Raw genomic sequence first — 23,431 nt, 5'->3', positions numbered from 1 at the left:
TGATGAATGATAGATAGATGATGCATAAATGAATGAAGCAATGATTGAATGTGTGTGCTGGATGAACTGCAATCTATCTGGCAGCCCCTTCTGCTGTCGGGCTGTCGGGCTGCCGCTACTGCTTGTTGCTGTGGTTACAAGGTCGTTTCCCAAAGTTTTCGGCTGTGTCTTTCTCTCTCTCTCTCTCCCGCTCGCTCTCTACCTTGTTCGAGGTCCGCAACAAAGGGTTAAAAGGTCAAATTGCAAATTGCGGCACCGTCGGGGGCCAAGAGGTGGGGGTGACCAAAAAGGTTGAAGCAGCCAAAAGTTTTAGATAAATTAAAACCGAACGAAACGCAACAAAACGAAACGGAACACACACGGTCGTCGGTGGTGGCCGCAGAAATATTTTCCTGAAGAGAAACTTTAACTGCTGCTGCCACACGGCAGCAGAGAGATTCCTGGTCAGAAAATCAAATGTTGTTGCAAGAAGCACTCCAACGGAGGCAGCAGCCACAGGAAGCCAAATATTTTGTATGCTCTCCAGGAAGGCAAAAAGGCAGGCAGTCAGCCAGCCAGCCAGCCAGCTAGTGGCTGTGGTTGCTTCTTCTAATTGAGATCGGGTTACAAAACTGGAAAGTGGCGGCATCATTAGCATCCCACATCCGAGTGCAGCATAGGCCTCATTAGGAGACGACCCTCAAAAATATGAATGCCACCCCACATCCCACACTCTCACTGCTCCTCCTCCTCCGGATGTTAGAGTTTATGGCCATTAATTAATATTCATTCAATAAAAAACGTAATCAATAAACGAAGAAGAGGAAAACAGAAAGAAAACAACTACAGAACGAAGGCAAATCGAAGGCTTCTTATCAGCCACATGGGTCTATAAATAATAGTAGAGCCCGCGTTGCCCCAAGTATATCATAAAAACGCACTGAAACGGCAGAGAACAAGCAGCAGAGCCAACAGCTGAAGACCCAATGGAAACTGAAGAAACAGAACAGAAAAATTGCGTAAATGCTTTTTATAGAAGTTCAAGTCATTGAAATTCGAATTCACTTCCTCAAACAACACACACAGAAAATGCGGCCACCGAATCCACCGAATCCACCAATCCACATGCCACACCACACCACACACACAACATACAATACACACACACACACACATCCGTAGAAAATGTTGTAGACATTTTTTTTTTGCTTGAGGTTCTTTCATAATCAACAAAACATCCGAGTACATACATATATGTATAAGAAATTGAGGCCATTGGGACTCTAAACTAAAACGATCGATAGGCATAGCCTAACCGCACTGGAGGGTCGATCGCTGGCGATCCAAAGGGCAACATCAGAGTAGCAGAAATCGACTCGAAACGAAACGAATCGAACCGAATAGAATGCGGCAACATTCGGTCTCTGGAGATTCGAGGCGAAGCTCCAGGCGGCTTCTCGATTAAGTATTTTCTGTATTGATGGATTTGCCAAACTGCTTTGATTATTCCTTGTACCCTTCCGTGTTAGAGTATCATTTGATTGTCAATTTGCAGAGATTCCAAAAGAAAAATGCAAAAAAATGTCAGATTAAACCCACAAAAATTCATTCTTCTTGAAAATGGGAAATCGAAGCGGGGGTGGCCTGGCCGCTGCTGCTGCGCTTTTCATGAGCTCTGAAATCATCTCTATAAATATGCCACCGAGTGATGCACCACTCGTCAGGGGGCAGGGTGCAGAGGCTACATGACACGTGGCCATAAAAACTGAAAACACGAGCATAAAAGCCTCAGAGAAACCAAAAACCAAAACGATTACCACTACAAAATATGTACAAATGTGCGAAAACCCATAAAAGCAAGCGAATAAAACGCGTAGAAGGGGAAACAGAAGCAGCGACAGAAGAGCGTTACAGTGAGAAAATTATTATTCAGGAAAAAAGAAGCAAAGCCCAAAAAGCATGGCTCATAAAAGTCTCAGGCAACAATCGGACGAGTAATGGCCATAATATGGGCTCTTAAAGTGTTTCCCGCGAAGCTGAGAAAACCCGACCAACTAAGATATAAAAATGATCATAGCAAAACAGCCTAAAATTTGAACTTGAATAATGGAAACTCTGCTCAAAGATGATGACTGACTTGACTTTTGAGGTGGATCAGCGAATATTTCAACTCAGGATTTAACATTTTGGCTCAAAACGTCTCAGGGAATTTAAGGGAAAACTTCAATACAAAACGAAAACTTCAGGAGTCGAATATGTTCACAACTTGAAATGATAAATTCAGCAAAACTAAGCAAATTTATGTTTTCATGGCTAAAATAATAATATCGGGGGAAATTTCTGCCAAAAAAATCTCGCATGAGTGGGATCGAAACAATTAAAAATGGAATTCCCATAAAAGATTTGGAAATACCCGCAACCCCTCCACATCCGTCTGCACCGTTGATCATCCACCGTGCCACCCTCTAACTGAGTATGGTATGGGCCTGCAATTACATATGTATGTACACATGTATGTACATATGTACATAAGTACATATGTATGTACATATGTATGTATGTATGATTGGTCGGTAGGCCCCTTCCACTCATCTCCTTCCACTCTGTTTTAATAATTGTAATTTTTTCCACATTTTTAATGAATGCAATTTTATGAACATTTTTTTGGTAGTGTTAGGCAATTTCTATGGCAAAATTTGTAAGTTAATTAGAAACATTAATTACGCACAATAATTGTTCAGCGGAGGAGGCGACTGGCGCAAGTGGCAAATGGGAAGGAATGTGGGGGTTGATTGGGGAGATCTCTCCCCTACAATTTTCAGGTGAAAGAATAATGCAAATTGATGGACTACTACCTCTGTCTCTCTCTCTCTCTCTTTCTCTTTCTCTTACTCTCCACCTCGAACTAATGCAGACAAATGACAACAAAAGGCACCTGAAGACAGGCAGAGGCTGTTGTAGCAGTGTGGCAGGAACTGTGTGTGGCATCCTCATCATTGTCACGTAGCTTCTAAGTGCCACAAATTACGCACGCAAATTGGCTTTGTTGTGTCTCAAAAGAGAAAGGAAGCAGAGGGAGAGACAGGGAGCAGCAGCATCGATAGTTTCATGCACTCCTTCCCCCTCCCACCATCCCGCGGTCCCACCCTCTGCACCGCTAAGGCACAAAATTTGCCCATTAAACGGGGCTTAGGGACCAAGGCAGCGATGCCAAAGCAGAGCATCAAAAAACTGCACTTCTGCTGCTGCTGGTCTGTTAGGAAGAGAGAGAGAGAGAGAGAGGGAGGGCGAGTGGGAGATTGACAGTGAGAGCGGGAATGCGGGGAGAGTAGCTCAAGACGGCTGACAACTTAATATGAGACACGAACCAAAGTCACTCCTCCTCCACATCCTCTCTCCCACCCACTCAAAAAGCGTGTACGGACAGCTGCAGAGGCTGGGAGCAGAACAAAACGCGGCCAGCGCCAACAGAGGCTCAACCGCAAAGGCAGCTGCACGTCAAGCAGCATCGCAGAGCAGAACAGCACGGCAGCAGGCAGCAAAAGAGAGTGATGACAGAAGGGAGAGCAGAAGAAAGTGACGGCAGAGCGGAGAGCAGAGGAGCAACCAAAAAAAAACTCTGCCGACAACTTAAAGGCGTTAATGGTCGTTTGTTTTATGAGAAATTGCCAAAACGTGAGCCGCATCCCCAAGCAAGCCAGAAGCGGTGTGGGCGGAGGGGGTGGGCGAAAGAGCGGTTGAGAGAGGCAGAGCAATGACAGAAGGACAGAGTGAGTGAGCAAGCAGCGGGAAGCCAGGGCAGAAGGAGAGTGTGGGGAGTGGAAATGCCAGTGAGAGACATCAAAGCGCCCAGGATCAACAGTCGCCAAAGCGTGCTGCTATAGCTGCTGCTGGCATATCACGATGATACTCCACCAACACTCCGCAGAGGAGAGAGTGCCAGAAGGGTGTTCCCGACCCATGGCATGACATATTTACATACATTTGTATGACACAGAAGAGAGGAACTTAAGGATCGATAGACCTTCTTGGAAGATGCAAATTTACGATAGATGATAGAGATGTTCCCTGTAGATATTGCCATAAAAGAGATAGGAAAAGAGTAGGAAAATGCTATAATGCCATACATATATTATCCAGGGTATATTCCACTTTGAAAGTGCCACTTGGGCTACCCCTACGGTCCAACTCGTTTCTTTTCTGACACGCTCTCCAGCAGCTCACCCGCTGGGTGTTGGGATGTTGGGATGTTCGAGTGCTGGTGCCACGGACGTGCCTCAACCTTGGAGAAGGAAGGTTCAACATTTAAATGAGTCTGCAACCCACAGAACAGAGCAGAGACTACGATGCTCCGCCATAAACAACACATCAACAATACTTTGTCAATCTCCATCAACGAGTAGCGGCTCCACAGCGGGGGCAGAATCAGCCATACCGCAGCAGCAACAGCAGCAGATTGTTGCAGAGTCAAAAGAGTCACTCGCGAGCTCAAGCAGGTGTCAATGTCCACTTATTTGTAACCCATTCATATCTTTGTTCTTTTGGTCATTGTTACGTGGAATTTAATTTCCTACCCGCTGTGAATGGAATCAAATGGAGATGGTTGTCGGGCCGGTCAAAGGTCAATCAGGAACACTCGACTGCTGATTGCGGAGTGGTGTGAAGCAGGTTGACGACTGATAGGTCTCCCCGGGAAACTCCTTTTTGCCCATTGAATTGGTGTCGCAATGGAATGATATAAATGCTATTTACATTTTAAAGGACTCGACATTTAATTATTGCATTGATTTAAGAGTTGTCAAACTTTTAAAAAAATTCCATAGAAGTTCCTTCCAATACCCTGTTGATTTGTGGTACTTATAAATGTTTCTCTAGGCGGAAGAACACAAACAGAGACCAAATAATCCCCAAATATGATCAAAAACTCTGTGATAGAGAGTCCATTTAGATTCTGACTCAAAAAGTACACAGATGTACAAATGTACATAAAGCTGATGAATTCTTTCAATAATCTTCCTAAAGTTTTGCTGAATTTTTGTATGGGAAAAGGGGAAATGGGAAATCCAAGTGAATGTCGCATGCAAATGATAAATGTCAGAATAGAAGGCGTAGGTGTAGGAGGTAAATATGGGAATGGGAATTCGCATTCCATTTTTCCATTTGCTAGATATGAGATACGAGTATGTGTTGTATATGCGAATAACTAATTAAATCAAAGCAATTGCTGCAAAACGTACTACACTTTAATTAAGGCACAACAAATTGTGGCACAGTGGCAGAGCAGAAACAGAAACAAAGCCTCGACGAGCGCTAAATATTTCCTGCTGAGACGGAGACGGTGACTGAGACGGACACGGACACCACCATCTGTGGATCTGGGCATCAGTGCATCTGTGCATCTGGTTGCTCTGGCTTTTGGACCCGCGTCGAACGGAGATTCTCTGGATGTCGGATGCAACGTCCATTGGTCCCATCAGCTGATACCCCATGCAGCAGCAGCAGCCACTGATGCCTTTGATGATGATTGACGGGCGTTGCAAGCGCGTTCGCTGATGCTGATGCTGCTGCTGGGGATTGAGGATTGGGGTTTTACTTGACTCGTGAATTCGGCCTTTGCCTTTCCTCTGTCACTGCTGCTCTGCTGATCCGCTACTCTACCTCTGCCTCTAATCGCATAATCTTCGAGGAGACGCAACGACGTGGCGGCGTCAATTGCTTTGCACTTGCTCCAGAGACCCAAATACTTGTACTTGATGTCATTTGCTGTTGCACATTTAAGGCTGCAGCCAGTATCGTTCCACTGCTACCCCTTCATGTCTCTGGGTGTAAGGGGGTGATACAAAGACAGCCACAGAGAAGAGACAGGGAAATGGGAATGCCTGCTGTCTGTCTGACCTGCCCTGCCCTGGCACTGCCTCTGACGCTGCTGGGGCAATTACCTTGAAGCTAGTTTTTAATCAAATTTTCACATGTTTTTACCCTCAATTTCCTTTTTGCCTGCCTCCTTTTATTCTGCCTCTTCTGCCTCCTGTTGCCCTTCGACCGCCTTCTGCCTATGATAATTGTGGGCAACATCACAAAAGTTAGCTCCATGCCACATTTGTACGGGTATGTCTAATGTTCTGCCTAATTTTTGATACCCCCCTTTTTATGGTTTGCCACTGCATAGAGTCCTTTGGTTTCTATGAATATTATGAGGAGTCCAATGTCCAAAATGATAATGAATCATTAAAGGCACTTTATGACCTTCCGTTAAAGATCTTTCTGCAAAAATATAACCTTATTCCCATTGTTTTCATCAGTTCACCTATTAAGTGGATAGATCTCTTGGGTTGAAAGAAGTCTTGGTTTCCATTCTTGTTATACCGCCCCGCAGGCATCCTTAGATTCTTCCTCGGTCTTCTGCTTGCCATTACAGGATATCCACTGCATCGTCGCACACGTCTTGTGCTCCATTCCCCATTTTGATTATTTGTTTTATTTTCTGTTCTGATTTACTCTTCTGTTTGTTGCTTCGTTTTTTATGTGTGTGGTTTTTGTGATAGTTTTAGGGCTTGCCCCGCCCTGGGGAAAGTGCCTCTGCCTGTGCCTGTGCCGTGCCTGGTGGCCACAAATTGTGTGTGGCAGACCGGGTCATGTTGCCACTTCCTACTCCTGCTCCTCATCCTCTGATGTGTGTGTGTGGCGATCGATTTAACGAGAATTTTTCGCTCGTCTGCGATTTTCGAACATTGATGAAAATAAATTGCCAGAAGCATGCTCCACCCCCTGCCCGAAAATCCAAAAAGCCACCACATGTGTGAAACAGAATTTACGAGGCGCGAAGGAGGAGGCGTCTTGCCACTGTAATTTGTGTCTTTACAGGAAATGGAGTTGAGACTCACAGAAAAAAAAGGACAAAAATAAGTATCGATGATTTCTTGTCCAGTTTTTTGAGGGTTCAATGGACGGATGCCACTCATACACACAAAAAAAGAAAAAGGATCGCGAGGTGCGACCTTGATGAGTGGCTACTTTTGTGCTTGCCACCGCTGACCCACTTCATGCCACCCCAGCTCCCGCCCACGGCACTGTGCAACAACTTTCGAGGCAACAAATGTTTCATTTTGCTCATAAATCTGGCAGATGCCTCGTTCGGTGTGGGGCAAAAATGGGTTCAAGGACACACGCAGCGGCGTTGGCAGTGGCTGGCGTGTTGTCATCTAATTGGATCGCCACATCGCCACAGAGAAATACAAATACAAATCTTTCACTCTGCTGCCCCATTTGTCTGTCCGTTTCTGTTGTATTTACATAGTTTTTGTTTCTGTTTCTGTTTCTGCTTCTGTTTGCTTGTTCTGCGGTGCGTATGCGTAATAATTCATTACGTGCCATCGTCGCACGCCGCTCCTCTTGAGAGCAGATTCAGATGTGGATTCAGTTGCAGCTTCAAATTTATTTAGCCGCGTGGGCGGTACAGTTTGAGAGCCACAAAACGGCCATGCTGTTCTTGTGCATTAGCGTTCTGTTCTGTTGGGGAAGGGGGTTGGCTCTCCTGTGCAATAATCACAATAAACGCTGAATCTGTGTCAAGCATGCCAAGGAATTTGACCGATTTTCCATTCATAAAGCAATGCAGATGGCGCACCGATTATTGACTATGAAAATCAGTTGAAAAACAAATGTGTACCATTATGCCACTTGGGCAGACAGGTTGACAATAAGTAGCGAAATCTCTACTTTAAATCTCCATTGACTTTCTGGATTTCTAGCTCCGCTTTTGAGTGAATTTTACAAGCCATAAAATCGACTCCGAACTTCTCTTCAAGTGGCCATCGATGAGGCCACAATATTATTATTATTATTTTGATTATTATGTGTAACACACACCCAAAGATTCTGGAGGGAAAAAGCAAAACAAAACCAAAAACTCGCCAAAAACTTCACAAAGTTGTCTTTTGGCACGTGACTATGCTGCACACAAAAGGCCCAAACCCCACTCCACCCTACCGGAAAGGCAGAAGGCAGACGCCCTGCCAGACAATGCTGTCTCTGCCACCAAATGTGGCAGACAAAACAGCAACAGCAGAAATCAAAACCAAAACAACAATGCCTCAAACCCCGATGTGAAGTTTGTTCAACTTCGAAGAGAGAGTGAGAAATGTAAGCGGTGCAAATATTCTGAAATATAAAAGAAGTCCAGTCTTTGAGGGGCTGCCGGTGACAGATTGTGGTAACACTTTTTTGGGTAACGTTCGTAAAGGATTCCCACTTTGGCCCATATAAATAATACTGAATATCGTTAGTAATGGGATCTGTACTTCTTCCCATGCAGCAATAGGATGAGGAATATGTTTTATATTTTTGGTAGATATTTTTCCTCATATTCCAAGGGGACTTTTTGGCTCTTCCATTAGTGACATATTTACATTAGTAAAATGACTACCCAACGAAGGTGTCTCTTTCCATTATGCCTAAAGAATTTCCATTAAATTGTTTACAAATTATTGAACATGGATATTTAATTACTTCACTCTGCCTTTTCTCTTTCTCTCTTTGTGCCTTTGTCTCTGGCCTCTCTTGTTCTCTCTCTCTCTCTCTTGTCGTGTCTCTTTCATTATCTTTTTAGTTTATCAGAGCATATTCGATAAGGGGATAAGTAGAAGGTGCTTGTCCCATGCACATTTGCCCCACATTCCAGCACTTCCCACCCGCCACACATACACAGTGTCGGAAACGGGAGGGAGTTCGAAAAGCTGCAACATGGTAGGAAGTGTTGAGCGTTGGTGGGAAAAACAAAAGGGGAAAGGGTAATAGGAAGAGCATCGAACATCAATTTCGTGTATAGATATGATCGAGGGAGCGGCAGGCACACACACACGTGGCACATGTAGCAAGTGGTGCACTTATCAGCCACATCACGCGTCAAACCACAAAAACCTAAAAAAAATACTCCAAAAATAGAGTCAGCGATTATCAAAAAGGAAATTGTAGAAAAGAAAAGAAATTAACACTTGAAATCAATTTTCCATTTGAAAAAAAAGAGCTGCACGCGATCGGGTCGAGTCATTTCATACCCTAATAATTATTTGATTGCACTGAGATTTTTGGAAATCAGCGAAAATCGAAGGAAAAAGTCTGGAAGCAGCATAGCTCGATGATCTATGATGTATGTTTATGTATGTAAATTCCACCCATTGCGGGCGGGGGGCAAACACCTGTTTGGACGCACTGTCAATAACAGAAAATAACAGAAGAGTAACAGAAACAGTGGGAAAATCTGTTAACGTCCGATGTTAAGAGGTTGCTGTTGTGAGTTTCCCGAGTGGTGAGAAGCTTTCTAGTCAGTTCCCCTAAAACTGGTGTGTGAAAGTCATTTTTGTGTAACTCTCAAACTGTGTGGAGAATCATTTTTTTTGCCCCAAGTTGCTGGGCATACATGGCATGGCAGTCGCCTGAAAACAATTTAGATAATGCTGCTCTACCATCCATCACCCTCTAATGTGGCAATGACCATAAAACTGTTAAGAGTGGTGGAGAGAAGACTCGCAAACTGTGGTCACTGTCAAACTGTAGAGAGCATGGTAGCGTGTCCGTGCTTAGCGGCGACCACAACCAGACCAAGCGCTGGGCTTCCGTATGTTGAAAGCATAAAACGAAATGCCGCAGAGTGATTGGGGGAAATTGAAGTGGACAGAAGTGTGATAGGTTAAAAAAATATGCCACAAGAGCGGAGAATTAAGCTAAATAGAAAATAATTTCCAGAGCTTTCGCCTAGACTAAGTTTAAGCACTTGAACGCTGTGTATTGAACCAAAAGAAGCGGAATGTAATTCTCGAGTCTTTCGGGACTAGAAGATGTTTATATTTGAAATGAATATCCTTTTTAAAACATTTGCTTGAAAATTTTTAACATTTTTCCTCTATTTTTGCTTTTGCTTCACAGCAAGTCTCGAACTTTGACGATGACCTGGACTTTATCCTTGCCGACGATGTGTCCCTGCAACCTAACGGCAAGGTGGACTCCATGGCACTCCATGGAGTCGGCGGCGACTCTCTGCTGGATGGCGACGACGATGACGATGAGGGCTTCCTCAACGACGATGACCTGCCTCTCGCCGAGGCGCAGCAGGCAGCGGACGAGGATGAGGAGCTGGGTCAGGGCAACTGGTTCAGCAAGGGCGTACACCGTGTGCGCCGTTCCCTCTCCCGCATCTTTGGTGGGGATGCTACTTCTGCCAGCGAAAAGACCCGCAAGCGTCGTGGCATCACTGAGCGGCAGCAGGAGCGTCGCCGTAGGGCCAAGGATGAGCGGGTGCGGTCGAAGCTCGAACAGAAGCACCGTCTCGAAGAGCAGAAGAAGCGTCCGAAGGTGATGATGAAGCAGGTGCAGCAGCAGCTGCACAATCGTGCCACCGATCCCCGTAAGCGCGCCTCCGAGCTATACGACGAAACGGAGGGCAGCTCCCCCGATGTCGATGAGGAGACGAGTTTCTGTAAGTCCACAGATCTACCGCAGTAGGACTCCCAATTCGATAATTGATTCTGATTGTAGATCGCACTTACTTCACCATTGCCGAGCCCTACACGGACGAGTTTGCGGATAGGAACAGCGAGGCCTTCCTCAATCTGCAGAAGCTGCTCGAGGAGGAGATACGCAAGTTCTTTGACACCACCGTCGATGATGATGAGCTGGAAATACGCAGCACCCTGCTGCGAGTTGAGTGAGTTGATCCATATACCCCCCGGATCCATGTCCTTTAATCCATGACCTCCATGTGCCACTTTCCTTGCCGCAGTCAAACGGAAGATGGCTTCAAGGTGAATGTGATGCTCCAACTGGAGCTGCCCAATCGCATAACAGACTTCGAGGACCAACTGCGCGAACAGTTGACGACCTACAGCCGACTGGGACGATTGGGTGCCTTTGCAGATGATGTATTCTCCTTCGAGAAGGTTCACGGTAAGTCTCTCTCGCTCTGTGTGTGCTTGTCCCCAGCGTCCTTCAGTCTTTTTCTACTGCTGCTGCTGCTGCTGCTGCTGCTGTTGCTGTTACTACTACTACCTTCTGCTGTCTATCATCCACCCTGTTCAATCCTGAATTCCGTATGTAGAAACCATGTGGCAGGCAGCAGTCCCCCAACAACAACGACACCACCACCACCGCCGATGGAAACACCAGCATCACCACCAGCCTTTAAGGCGGGATGCGATGGCCCGGACTTTACCTGCGCCAATGGCCAGCGGATCCATTGCTATGACCTGTGCAATGGTCGAGAGGACTGTCAGGATGGGTCAGACGAATGGGATGGAACCTGTGGCAGATACTACATCGGTGTGGAGAACTACAGTCTACTCTGAGACTAACGTGCAACTAACCCCCTGCCTCATATTCGTGTGTGTGTCCTCTCATCGTTTCTGTGACTTCTTAGGAGGAGTCTTGCCATCATTTCCAGTTGCCTTGCCGCTTTCGCTTCCACTCTATTGTGATTGTTTTAGTCTACGTTTCCGTCTTCTATTTTTATGATGTGTTGCTCCACATTGAAATTCTCCATCGATTGCTAATTCCATTTGTGACTTCCAAACAAAAACAGAGCCCACCGATCAGAGCGATCCCAACGATCCCAACGAACCCAGCGATCCCAACGAGGATCAACTTCCCCATGAGCCCACTGCCAGGCCAGAGTCCGATGTCGAGGGTTCGGGCCACAACAGCTGGAACAACGACTTGGGCTGTCGCGGCGATGCCACATTCATCTGCCACATCAGCGGCAACACCATCTGCGACGAGATGCGATGCGACGGCGTCTTCAATTGCCAGAACGGCGAGGATGAGGAGGATTGTTACCCCCAGACCAACAGCGATACCAGTCCTGGCCTGGGTAAATGTCAAAGGATTTTATCATCATCGCATCGAATCGAATCGGATCGGATCGATTCGCAACGCAAAACATCTCTAATACCGCATAGATCAGCTGTCCATCGCATACTAAAACTCTAGATAGTCGTAGAATCGGCCAAAACTCCATTCCCCCTTCCCCATTCAATCAACAAACCAGCGATTGACGATCGATAATCTATTGTCTGCCAAACAGTCTTGCTGTTATCATTGATCATTTTGATCATTGATTGTCGAACGCCGATCGCTGATGCCTTCGTTCATTTCTCATTTCTCATTCCATTAATTTTGTTGTTTTTGTGATTGCTTCGTTTTAATTTTGAATGTTTTCCATTTTGATTTGCGCTTCTTTCGTGTGCTTTAGTTTGCACTGAAGATCAGTTCAGATGCGACTCCACCTGCCTGCCCCTCTCGTACCGCTGCAATGGGCATATCGAGTGCCGGGATGAGACCGACGAAGCCGGCTGCCCACAGCCGCCGAACAGCAGCGGAGAGGAGGGCAACCGAGGATCCGAGGCACCCACCGATCGTGAGCCAGAAGAAGACTTAGATTCCGATAATCGCGAAAGCATACCCGAGTCAGAGCCAGAGCACGAATCAGATCCTTATCCTGAGTCAACTCCAGAGCCAGATACAGGTCGAAATGAAGTGTGGTCTCCGGGTGAGTGGATTCTTTATTTAATTTCATTTGATTTGATTTTATTGTGTCTTACATTTGCCAAAAGTATACTTCATTTCGATTGTTTGCCCTTAAGTGATCCGTTCTCCTTAAGTTTTTAAGTTTTATCCCCATCCCCCAACAAATGTGCGCAACCTCTGCCGACTATTCTACTAAGTATTCCGGGCCGGCGACCCGCTGATCTCATCTGTGAAACGCGGAAAACCATTCGAACGCGAATAAGTAATTCGCATAGCACTATTATGCTCTATAAAATGGCTCAAATAAATTCCAAATATTAATTGGCCCGATAAACGGAATATTTCCATTGAGTGGAAATAGTTCTGCCCTTCTCTATTTTCCTTTGCTTTCAACTTGAATTAAGATTTGCCATCATCGAGAATTGGGTTGAATTTTCATACACATTTTTGGGTGATTTTCTAATGGATTTCCACTGGATGCAGCAGCACTGGCGGGGAATAGAATAGTCTGCCGCACGCCACATTCCAGCGTTTGCAAATCGAATGTATAAATATATTCTACGATTTCCATATAGATACATACATACATATTGTTGCTTTGTAAATTACCTTAAAATCTAGAGTATTATATTTCAAAGAATTTCTCTGCCTCTTTCTTACCATAACAATTAATATTCATCCGTCATTCGCGTTCAATTCAGGGAAGTCCCTGTGTATATTTTTTGCTTCTCGAAGACACACATGCTGGCATTCGATTTATTCACGAACATTTTGTGAGACCCTCAAATATTTATATGGCTTTAATAAATTATGAATGCGAGTTCTGTGTATATCGTTCCATTCATTCCTTAAACTTTAGCATTAAACTGCTATAGATGTGCATCCTCCATCTGCAGGATCGTTTCGAATTCCCTATGTTTGCCTTTTAATTTGATGTGACCTTCCTAGCGATTTGTTCCACGATGTCGTGGATATCAATTAACTTTTTTGTCTAGCGAGTATTCCATTCCATCATTAAAGTGAACATGGAAAACCGCATGCTCCTATTGCTCCTACCACACGCCTCCTGCCATGAGTCCTGTGTATTCACAGTCCTCCCATTTGACCCTGAACAATTCGCGCATGCTGGGGAGCGGCAGCGGGAGCTCGCTGTGTGAACTGCAGCTACAAAAAAAATAGAAGAAGAAACCGAAACAGCAGGCAAACAGCAGAAACAAGTGCTTCAACCGAAAAAAGTGAAATTACAAACCAACTTTCGCCATCCCCCAGCGACAACAGCAACAGCAACCGCAATTCCTAGTTCTCCCACCCCCACACATACATATTTACCCACTCCCCCTCTTCAGATTACAATATTGTATCTATGAAATATGCCACAAAAGTACAGAGGGAACGCCACAAAACAGAAACAACAAAAAAAGGAACCAGAATATGTTTTATAGATGGTGATTTGGTGGCCTGACAGCAGCAACAGAGCTGAGAGTTCTTATGGCGTGTGTGTTTGTTTGTTGCTGTTCCTGCAACATAGCAAAAACAATTTGCAACAGATTAAAATTACCCCTAAGCGTATTATAAACTTAAATAATCCGCTTGCAGCAGTGCCACACGCAACACACACACAATGTCTCCTCCAGGGCAGCACCAGCAGCAACATCACAGCAGCAGCATCAGCTCTCCATCAGCATCCCCTTGGCAGAGAGTCGAGTCCTTATTCCCTGTGCGGGATCTCACTCTCTCTCGTACTTCTGCTTCAGCTTTAGCTTCTCTGCTTTTACTACTTGGGGGCGTGTTAAGTGCTGTCAACGAGATTAAATGCAATGTCAGAGGTCGTCCCCCCACCCACCAGCACCAGCACACACACACAAGCAGCCCGAAAAAAAAACGAATCCGCCCAAAGTTGTGTCCTTGGAAATTTAATGAATTTTCAACACTCGCTCCGGCTCTCCTCCAATGGCCATGAGTTGGGAGATGATGCTGAAAGGATGCGCAGAGTTTTTCGGAGACAAAAAATTAAGTATTTGGTTATGGAATCCTCGAGCCCCAGGAGAACCAGGGATGAATCGCATCCTACTTATCTGAGACCCAAAATACGATTAAGATTTTGGGAAATTGCAAATATTTGTTTTGGATATTGTTCGACTTTGAATTGAAATCTGGTCAAAGTTCTGTATAAACTCGTAGCCAAAGTCAAGCTTTCATTTCAAGATGCTATGAATCGTCATTTAGTTTCTTAATCGAAACTTTACTCAATCTCCCACAAATAAATTGGACAACATTTAAAAAATATGAGATGCAAATTTTGTTTTTGAAGATTTTTAAGTCATCATTCTTCGATTATTTCAATGAAAAGTGGAAAGAATTTGGTCCTTGGCCATTTAAGAATAAAACTCTGAAACATCTGCCTTAAATGAACATCAACTGATTGGCGGGATGGCTGTTTCCATGACTTATGCCCAAAGAATCGTTGGATGATTCACTCTCACCCTCATATGACATTGGATTTTTTTACCCAACATTGGACATTTGGGTTAAAGAATCTTTTTACTCCAGACACTGATTGGTCTTTCTTTCTGCTACAGTCTCGTATTTTAATGCTCTCTTCATTCCGGTGGCTCTGCGGCTGTGTGGTTCTGCCACGAGTAGTACTCTCACGATACGTTCTGTGATATGTGTGGATGCAATACGAGAACATTACGATATTGTATGTATAGGGAACGATGCTCGTTCCGTTTGTTGTCGCTCTCTGAAATTTGAAACTTTTGCAATGTTTTTTATGATTGTTATTGTTGGTATGGTTGTTTTTTGGTTTGGTTTCTGGTTCTGGTTCTCGTTCTGTTTCTCGTTCTGTGTTTCTGCTGCTGTTTCGAAAGTGCGTCAATGGATGCTGTGCACAGCTTGCACTTGAAGCCGCGTGTTTATTGTGCTCTGTTCTGCTCCACTCTCCACTCTTGTGTGATTATGCAAACAACAGAACTCATGCTTGCCACCGAAATTTTACAGGGTGGCAGCCGGGCAGCCGGGCAGCGGGGAGGCGCTGTAATGTAATTACATTTCAGAGTCGACTCTCCATCGCATACGAGTTTGTTGCCCATTTTGTAATTTGGTATTCAAAGTTATATTTATGGCGCTTTTTCTATCTATCTCCCGATTGTTGTATGTTTTCTGTGTGTTTCTGCGGTCGCATTGAGTTGCTTGATTAAATTTGTTGGGCAAAAAGACACTTGGACTTGCCACCAGCCACCAGCCACAAGGCACCTCTGCAGCACCTCTGACTCTGTGTCCATGCCACCCAACACCACCCACAGGTGGGTCGAGTCAATTAGCAACTCCATCGCCGCCGCCGCCGCCGCCGCCGTCTCCGCGGCGGGGCTCTTGTGTTAAATGGCTGCAGATTTCAATGCTCCGACAACGAAACGAAAGTGCCAAATGCTGGCCACAAGGCGGAGTGCCTCGTATGCAAATTGAATTTGCCAGCCAGCCAGCCAGCCAGCCAACGCTTTTCGCTTTTCCTTTTTTTTCCTCGCTTCGTTTTTCAGTTTAGTTTAGTTCAGTTGTCTTTTCGCCTGCTTTTCTCGACCCAACGCTACAAAAGGGCGAAAATTAAGCCAAAAACAAGAGGGAAAAACAAAAGGAGTCGTCGCAACACACAAAATATAGAATAAAAATGCACTCGAAAATGAGTCGAATAGACCACAGGGATACCTTTCAATTTGCAAGAGAATGATACAAGACCACATGGACATCAAGGGTAAAAGTGTCAAGATGCAGCAATGAGACCCGACCCCTAAGAAAAAAGAGTTCCAGAAGGGTCGTTTCTTCGTTGCAGCCATTAATTATTATTATTATTTGATTATTTTATTAAAGCAACATTTGTAATTGCCAAATGACTCACTTACGACAACGCTTACCACCCATTGAGCATACCTTTGATGCTTTGTTTTGGCGCGGAAGCTGATGAAATCATAAAAAATCACAAAAGCAAACAATGAGCACCACCACCCACTGTAACACCAGCACCACCCATGGGGGCAGTGCATGTCTGATGAGCTTTTCCATGTGTGTGTGTGAGTGTGGGTAAAAATGTGAAAATCTGTGGCCGCGACTTCCGTTGACGTTGCTGCTGCTTTTGCTGCTGCTTCCTTCTAGAAAGTGTGTTTGGGTGTGAGATTACTGCTTTATGAGTGAATGAATCACGAAATAAGCAGTGCAAAGCAGTGCAGTGGCAAGGGGGCAGGACAGCTCAGAGCCCTCCACGCAGGCGTAACAAATGAAAAACAGTAAAAAGGCCCTGCAACATGCGGCCAGCATCATCGCATTGAATGGCCCAGCAACACGTTCCGAGGCACGAACCTTTGGCAACATATGGCCTCCGACAGGGGCCAAGAGCCCACCTGGTTGGCTGTGGTCCCTCGTGTGTCTCGTCCGCCGTTTGCCGAGTGCCCCGAACCGAAGCTCTGCTCATACCAAATGCCGTCATTGTCGTGTCGGATGGTGGGCCTTCGTATGCCCTCGCCTCGTCCGAGGGCTCTGTGGGCCGTTCGTTCGGCTATGCTGCCGTCGTCGTTGTCGTTGTCGTTGTCGTCGCATCGTCGGCGTCGCGTTGGCGCCTGCTCAACGCTGCTCGAGCGTTTTGGGGCCGCGCGCTGCAGCGCTGCGGAGCTTGCGCCCGCTGGGGCTCGTCGCAGCAGCGTCAGTTCAACGTCAAGCGTTTGCGTGTGCGTTACGTTGGCGCGTGTTTTAGCTTCAGTTCAGGCTTCCTCCAGCTCTCGGCATCCACACACAGTCCAGTGTCCACACAGTCCTGTGACTGCAGCTTTTCAAATTTCCAAATTTTCCAATTCGATTTGTTTGTAAGCCAAAATAAACCGTTGAAAAGTGCCGCGAGTATACAGCTACTTTTTTTTTGTTCTAACCTTTTTTTTAAATTGTGTTAAAAATTGAACAACAACTAAAATAATAAACCGAAAACAGAAAACATACAACAACAAAAACATAAAAGTGCAGCTATTGGAGTGCTGTTCCATGTGGCAGGATCATTGCAAGCCCCGAAAGGATCCTAAAATCCTAAATTGTATTCCATTTTGAGCGAAAAATATTCGTTTTTTGTGGCTTAAGTCTTTTTTATGGCTTTTCCACTCAGATTAGCGTTGTGCTTTGTGGGGAGCGTGTGGAGTGGTCTTCATCCCACAATCTCTGGGGAGGGATTTGCTAATCTTAATTTTGCATACATATATGCAGTTTCTGCTGGAATTCAAGCACAAGGGGCACAAAGTGTTTGTTCTGTGAATGCGATTTTGTGGATTTCCCCTGAAAGCTATTCATGAGAGCTCCAGCGTGCAAGAAGCTTACATATCTTTGGTGCATATAACTCTCAAAAATGATTGAATATGCAAAGGTCTGACCAATGCAATTGTTAGGTTACAGCATGCCTGAAAGTCTTACTTGTATTTCTTTGTGGGTGCATGAGATCCGTTTAAAAAGCATTCCATTAAGATATCCCAACCCATAAAATAAATCCATTCTTTTACTTTTTACCGAAATATTTAAATTTCAAACCAAAAGATCATTTCCACGTCTCGCCCCTTCCAATGGCCAGTGCTGGCTTCAAACTTTGCCAAACTCATGTTCTCGTTTTTCAAAAGTCTCTTTCAGTTTCAGTTTCTATTCCCTGAAATCATGTGAAGGCGAAAACGCTCATCAGTGCTAAAAACTTGTAAGTGATCACTTGCAGCTGCCTCCTTCGGAGCAGAAGAATCCAAGAGAATATTTGGATAACTCCGTTGATTTCTCATCCGAAATGTGTGTCCGAACTTAGCTAGAATTCAGGGAAAATATTTATTTTCTATAGAAAACTGTAACATTTTTCCCTGATTAAAAGAGTATGTAAATATTTGCCATTTGAGTATTAATTTCGCCACATCGACTTATGCCGGTTGACTTCTTGCCACATTTTGTGGTTCTTACTGCGCTTGTTCTTGTTGCGGTTGCCATTCAATGTTCGATGTTGTGGCTGTTGGTTTTGTCAAGTCTCTTGCCTGTTGCCAGGTCGTAAATCTCCATCAAATATCGGTTCGGATCGCTTGGGTTTCTGTACATACATACATATACTTGATGTAAGTAAGTGAGGGCTGGCGCGGCTGCAGGGGAAACCCAGAGAGAGATTGAGCAAATAAATCTCGATCGCTCGCGCAAGACAAACAAACAGGGGAACCAACAGGGGAAGCGACAGGGGCACGAAGAAATGCTAAATATTCCTGACACTGATTGCACCTCTGATGTGTCTCCTCTCTCTCCATCAACATCTCCATCTCCATGTGCATCTGCAACGCCATCGATTGGGTGTGCCACCCAAAATAGCCGACGGTGTAGTGGTATGGGGGGTGCATGGTGCATGGGGGTGCCGTAAGGTGGCCAGACCCTATGTCTAAGTGATCGCTGACAAATTTCCCTGCCCTCTGCATGACAAAAATATCCATCCAAATATGGACGGAATACGAGACTATTTTCGTTTCCATCGCAAAGAACAAACAAATTTTGTTCGCTCTGCTGCTCCGATTTTTGTGGCTGGTGTATGGAATGCTTCTTCCAGTTCTTTCGGGTGCTCTGTCGGGTATTTCGGGCCTTCGGACTGCTGTCGAATGCAATTTGCTTGTGTCTGCAGAATGCTGCCCATTCAAATGTTGTCAGGATCATCTTGCGCATTGGTGGGAAACGTGCGCGGCTCTACTGCCAACGTTTGCGTTTTTTTTCCACCAGTATTTGAATTTCGCTTGGGAGCGAGCTTCAGTTCTGCTAAAAATTATATTCCATGGCGAAGGTGGGAAGCGAATCCGAAGTTAAACCAATGATTGAGAGGCTAAGCAAAGACTGAAGGATCGATGCATGGGAAGCAGATGTATTTTCAAGATGCTCTTTCCCCGAAAAGAGGTTTCTCATGCACTGCTTCGAAGGTGGGAAATTTTCTCTTACAGTTTAAAGTTAACTGAGGAAGGCATCTATAACAAGCTGTTCGATCGGGCTTTTGAAGAGTTTGAGCTCCTGAAACAGACAAAACGTGTGTACATTTTTCCTTTTAAATGGGAAATAAATTTACATAAATAAATGTACATCAATAATCTTTGTGCAAAAAGAAGACACATTCATTTCAAGCTCTCCCTTTGCGTATTAATCCAGATCAAAGTGTTTTCTGCAGCGCAAATACAGGAGACAGGAAATCAGACAAGTCCAACTACCAAGTGGGTGCTGCAGTTTGTCGTAAACTTAACTGATAAAAGGCAAATCAAGCACTTTTAATTGCTCTTCTTTAATTACGGCAGAATCAGGCAATGTGACAGTTACAAGTAAGCAGTCTGCATGCAGATTTGTATGTTTGCATTCTTGAGCACCCCATTGGAGCGGCATCGTAGGAAGCAGTTGGTGCGCCTATGAAGCACTCAAAGAAGGATCAAAACGAAATTTGAATCCTTCACTTGTCTTGGCATTTCTTTATGCCCAAAAACTCGAATATTTGATGAGGCAGCCAACGCATATACATATGTACGTACGTACGGTCAAAGTGTGTGTAGCAGAGTCAATGGAAGCTGCAGCAAGCGAAGCTGACTCCGCTGCTGCTGATAGAGTTGCATTTAGAAATATGCATCATTAGTTTTAATGACTGTTAAAATGGTCTTAACAGGATACAGGGAACTTAATAGCAATTTGTGTTCTTAATGACTCTGGTCAGGCGGCGGCGGCAGCGGCGGCAGCGGCGTCAAAAACTCATCATTAGACAACATGCGAAAACAGGCAGTCTCCTCATCGTCCTCCTGCTACTCCTGCCGCCCCGCGCCCTCTCTCATGTGGGTGGAAATGGAAGTTTTGAATGGAGATTGCTGAATAGCCATGACAGAAGCTTCCCCGCTCTTCTTGTGCATCTCATTAGTGGGAGGTATGAGACGATGCTGCTGCTGCTGCTGCTGCTGCTTTTGGTCTAGGCTTCGACCATTGTGTAGGCCGTCAGCCGCCCGCCGCCACCGTTCAACTTTAAACACGGCTCTGCAATTCTCCCAATTATTATGCGTAACATGTTGGGTAACCCGAAACATTGCCAGGTCTCAGTGACGCTCTGCCGCACTGCTCGACGGCTGGACTGCTAGACAGCCGAGTGGCTCGGTTGCTAGAGGCAACCACTTGCCGTTTTCGGACAACTAAAAGCATTCCTTTAATGTTTAGTTAATTGAAACATACTCGTGCAACATCAGCAGTAGTGGTAGCAGCAGCAGCAGCGGCAGCAAACTACTTTTTGTTGTGCCTTGATATAAAATATGGAAAAATGCAGGCATCTTGCCAGAAAAGCCGCATAAACAACAAAGCTTTTAGGCGCGTATCTCGCAGATACCGATAAAGCAGGCGCACCACCCGAACACCCCTTGCCCATCCTCTGGCTAAAACCATTGGGATACCTTTGCATACCTCTGTTTCACATCTTAAACAGTTTTGTGGCTGGCCAACATTTTGAGAGGCAAATGTCTGGTGTCACACATACCCTGGCTGTTTTCCGGCCCCAGGGTAGCAACAAAAACCTTTCACATTCAACAATCGACAATCCGACAGTCGACAATCCGACACTCGACTTTGCACTCGAGTCGCGCATATGTCCAGCGTTTGGTCTGCTGGTGCTGCCGCCGCTTCTGTGTCCCTTGTTGCACGTGTGTGTGCGCCACACCCAGCGAGTGACGGAATAAAAGATAGAGATGGAAAGAGAATGAGAGTGGGTGGGGCTGTGAGGGGAGGGGGCATGCAAAAAAGTATCTCAAGTTCAAGTTCATTAGGTCTCACGGCATGTCGCGCAACAACAAAAAAGTGTTGAATAAATAAATGCCAGCCGCAATTTGTTGTAATTTATGCGCAAAACATTTTTCAGTCTTCGTTTCTGTGTTTTTTTTTTGCTGACAAATTTTGTGCAAAATTGTTTGTAACAGCAGGGGGCGGGGCAGCGCAGAGAGGTCCCTCAGCAGGAAGCAAATTGCAACCATTAATTGGTCACGTTTTGAGTGTGTGGCAGAGTGGCAGCATTAGTAATCCACGAACCAATGATTCAGTGGCAGATCGCCAATCAAAATCATAGTCGATCATGTGGCATGGGACTCAATGTTTGATTCAATGCCTCCTCAACTCAATGCTTGCGTCATCGATTCAGATTTCGTTTCGTTGCCGTTTCAAGGGCGACGGACTCGTGTTGGAGGGAAGGAACGTGTGGCACTTGAGCATTAGAATCGGTATTCGAATCGCTTTTGTGATCTTCACATACCACAGAAGGAAATCCATCATTTGCCAAGGGAATAATGATTCCCTTCATGTGTACAACTGATAGACAGAGTAAATGCCTAACTTTCTACCTCTGTTTGTTTCACCATGCAGCGGTACATTGAGAATATTTCGAATAAAGTTTCCCTCTCGTTAGATCTCTCGATAAACTTCCCTCAATCTCCCGCACAAGAAAAACCCATTCTAGGCTGACATTTTCTTGCTTTTCTTTCAAAATCTTATCCATAATTTTTGTTCATTGGAGGGAAGGAGGCAGCCATAACAAAAAATTAAGGAATTTTTCGCATTCTGTATGGAAATATATTTTTAAGGATTTTCTTTTGCCCAACAATTGAATGCTGATGAAGGTCTCCGCAGCGGGTGGCGGCAGGGCAGGCAGGGCAGGCACCCACTTGATGAGGCAGGAATGCGAGGTTGAAGGTTACAGCAAGTGCGTGGGTGGAGAGGCTGAAGGTTGTGCTCTGTTGTGTTGCGTTTATTTAAAATTAAGCCAACACTTAATGTGGCACCAGCACACACAGCGACTGAGAGACAGGCAGAAAGAGAGAGTTGCTCTTTCCGGGTGGTTGTGGTGCTGCTGTTCCCCCATAGACAAAAACGGAAGTGTCCAATGCTAAGGTCCGGACGGGATGGCTGTTGCCTGCCACTGAAAATGGTTGTTGTTGTTGTTGGGGGGCATGAGCATGAGAGGCGCTCTTCATTGCTTTCATTTGTAGCGGAAATGTGTGTTAAAGTATCCTTCTTCTTCTTTGTCGCCTTGTCGCTGGTGGTGTCGCCTCCTGTTTGCGGAAGTGTCGCCTCTGTCCGGGGGGAAACGGAGACGTTTCGTGTCGCCTGCTGTGATTTTTATGCGACCCACAACAGAAAAGGAACAGAAAAGGAACAAAACCCAATAGAAGAGTTTTTCGAGCACTCCTAAAGCTGCTGCTGCTGATGTGCTTGCTGTGGTTTTTGTCGTTGTTGTTTGCTGGTTTTTCGGTGGTCTCCTCTGAAGGAAACAAAAAATGCTCTATCCTTTCTCTCGTAGCTTGAGTCCGGCTTACGCATCCGCATCCGCATCCGCAGCAGCCGCATATCGATATCTGCACCCACACATCCGCAATGGGTAGGCGGCTGTGGGCAGCAGCCCTGTGGCTGCTGTGCTCCCTCCTGGCCCTCGAGCGGCCCGCGAGCACCCAGGCACGTGGCACATATATTGCTTTTGGTAAGTTCTTGACCCCTCACACCACCCACCCAAGCACCAACTATATTTATAGTCGAAACTGAACGATCGACTCAATCGAACCATTTCGAATGGCAGAAGATGCGTGTGGATGCGTGTGGAGCTGGCCCCTCGATGGCAATTCATTTCAATCGAACGAATGGCATTCGCCATTCATCCCATTTTAATTGCTCTCCAAGTGACAACAATTGCCACATGGGGCAGGAATGCAGCTGCAACAGATGACGATGACGATGATGATGATGATGATGATGATGCAGAGATTGGAAGTGCAAGTGCCTCCGACTCTCGACTCTCGAGTTGAGTCTTGCGCAAATCTAGGCTAATTGTTTGTCGCTGTTGTAATAATGATGCCAGCCACCAATTAATTTGCACAAACATCTTAATTTAGGAACAGCGTGAAGAGCC

At 45.4% G+C, this 23,431-nt stretch overlaps 1 protein-coding gene across 15 annotated transcripts in view; it reads left to right on the top strand.

The window, feature by feature from the left end:
- The window catches only part of LOC117900795 (basement membrane-specific heparan sulfate proteoglycan core protein), an 87,791-nt gene that overhangs the window by 16,650 nt on the left and 47,710 nt on the right, over positions 1-23,431 (top strand). For 13 of the 15 annotated variants that reach the window (XM_034811382.1, XM_034811374.1, XM_034811358.1 and 10 more), the window contains exons 3-7: positions 9,904-10,453; positions 10,513-10,681; positions 10,757-10,920; positions 11,552-11,839; positions 12,221-12,517. In XM_034811382.1, coding sequence (XP_034667273.1) covers positions 9,904-10,453; positions 10,513-10,681; positions 10,757-10,920; positions 11,552-11,839; positions 12,221-12,517 — 1,468 coding nt within the window. Of the gene's footprint in view, positions 1-9,903; positions 10,454-10,512; positions 10,682-10,756; positions 10,921-11,551; positions 11,840-12,220; positions 12,518-22,828; positions 23,006-23,431 lie in introns of those variants that run through there. The other 2 variants (XM_034811398.1, XM_034811389.1) reach the window with 1 other exon arrangement.

The sequence above is a fragment of the Drosophila subobscura genome, chromosome A (genome assembly GCF_008121235.1).
Source record: "Drosophila subobscura isolate 14011-0131.10 chromosome A, UCBerk_Dsub_1.0, whole genome shotgun sequence".
In the NCBI taxonomy this organism is placed as follows: domain Eukaryota; kingdom Metazoa; phylum Arthropoda; class Insecta; order Diptera; family Drosophilidae; genus Drosophila; species Drosophila subobscura.
This window is presented reverse-complemented; position numbering and strand designations above follow the sequence as displayed.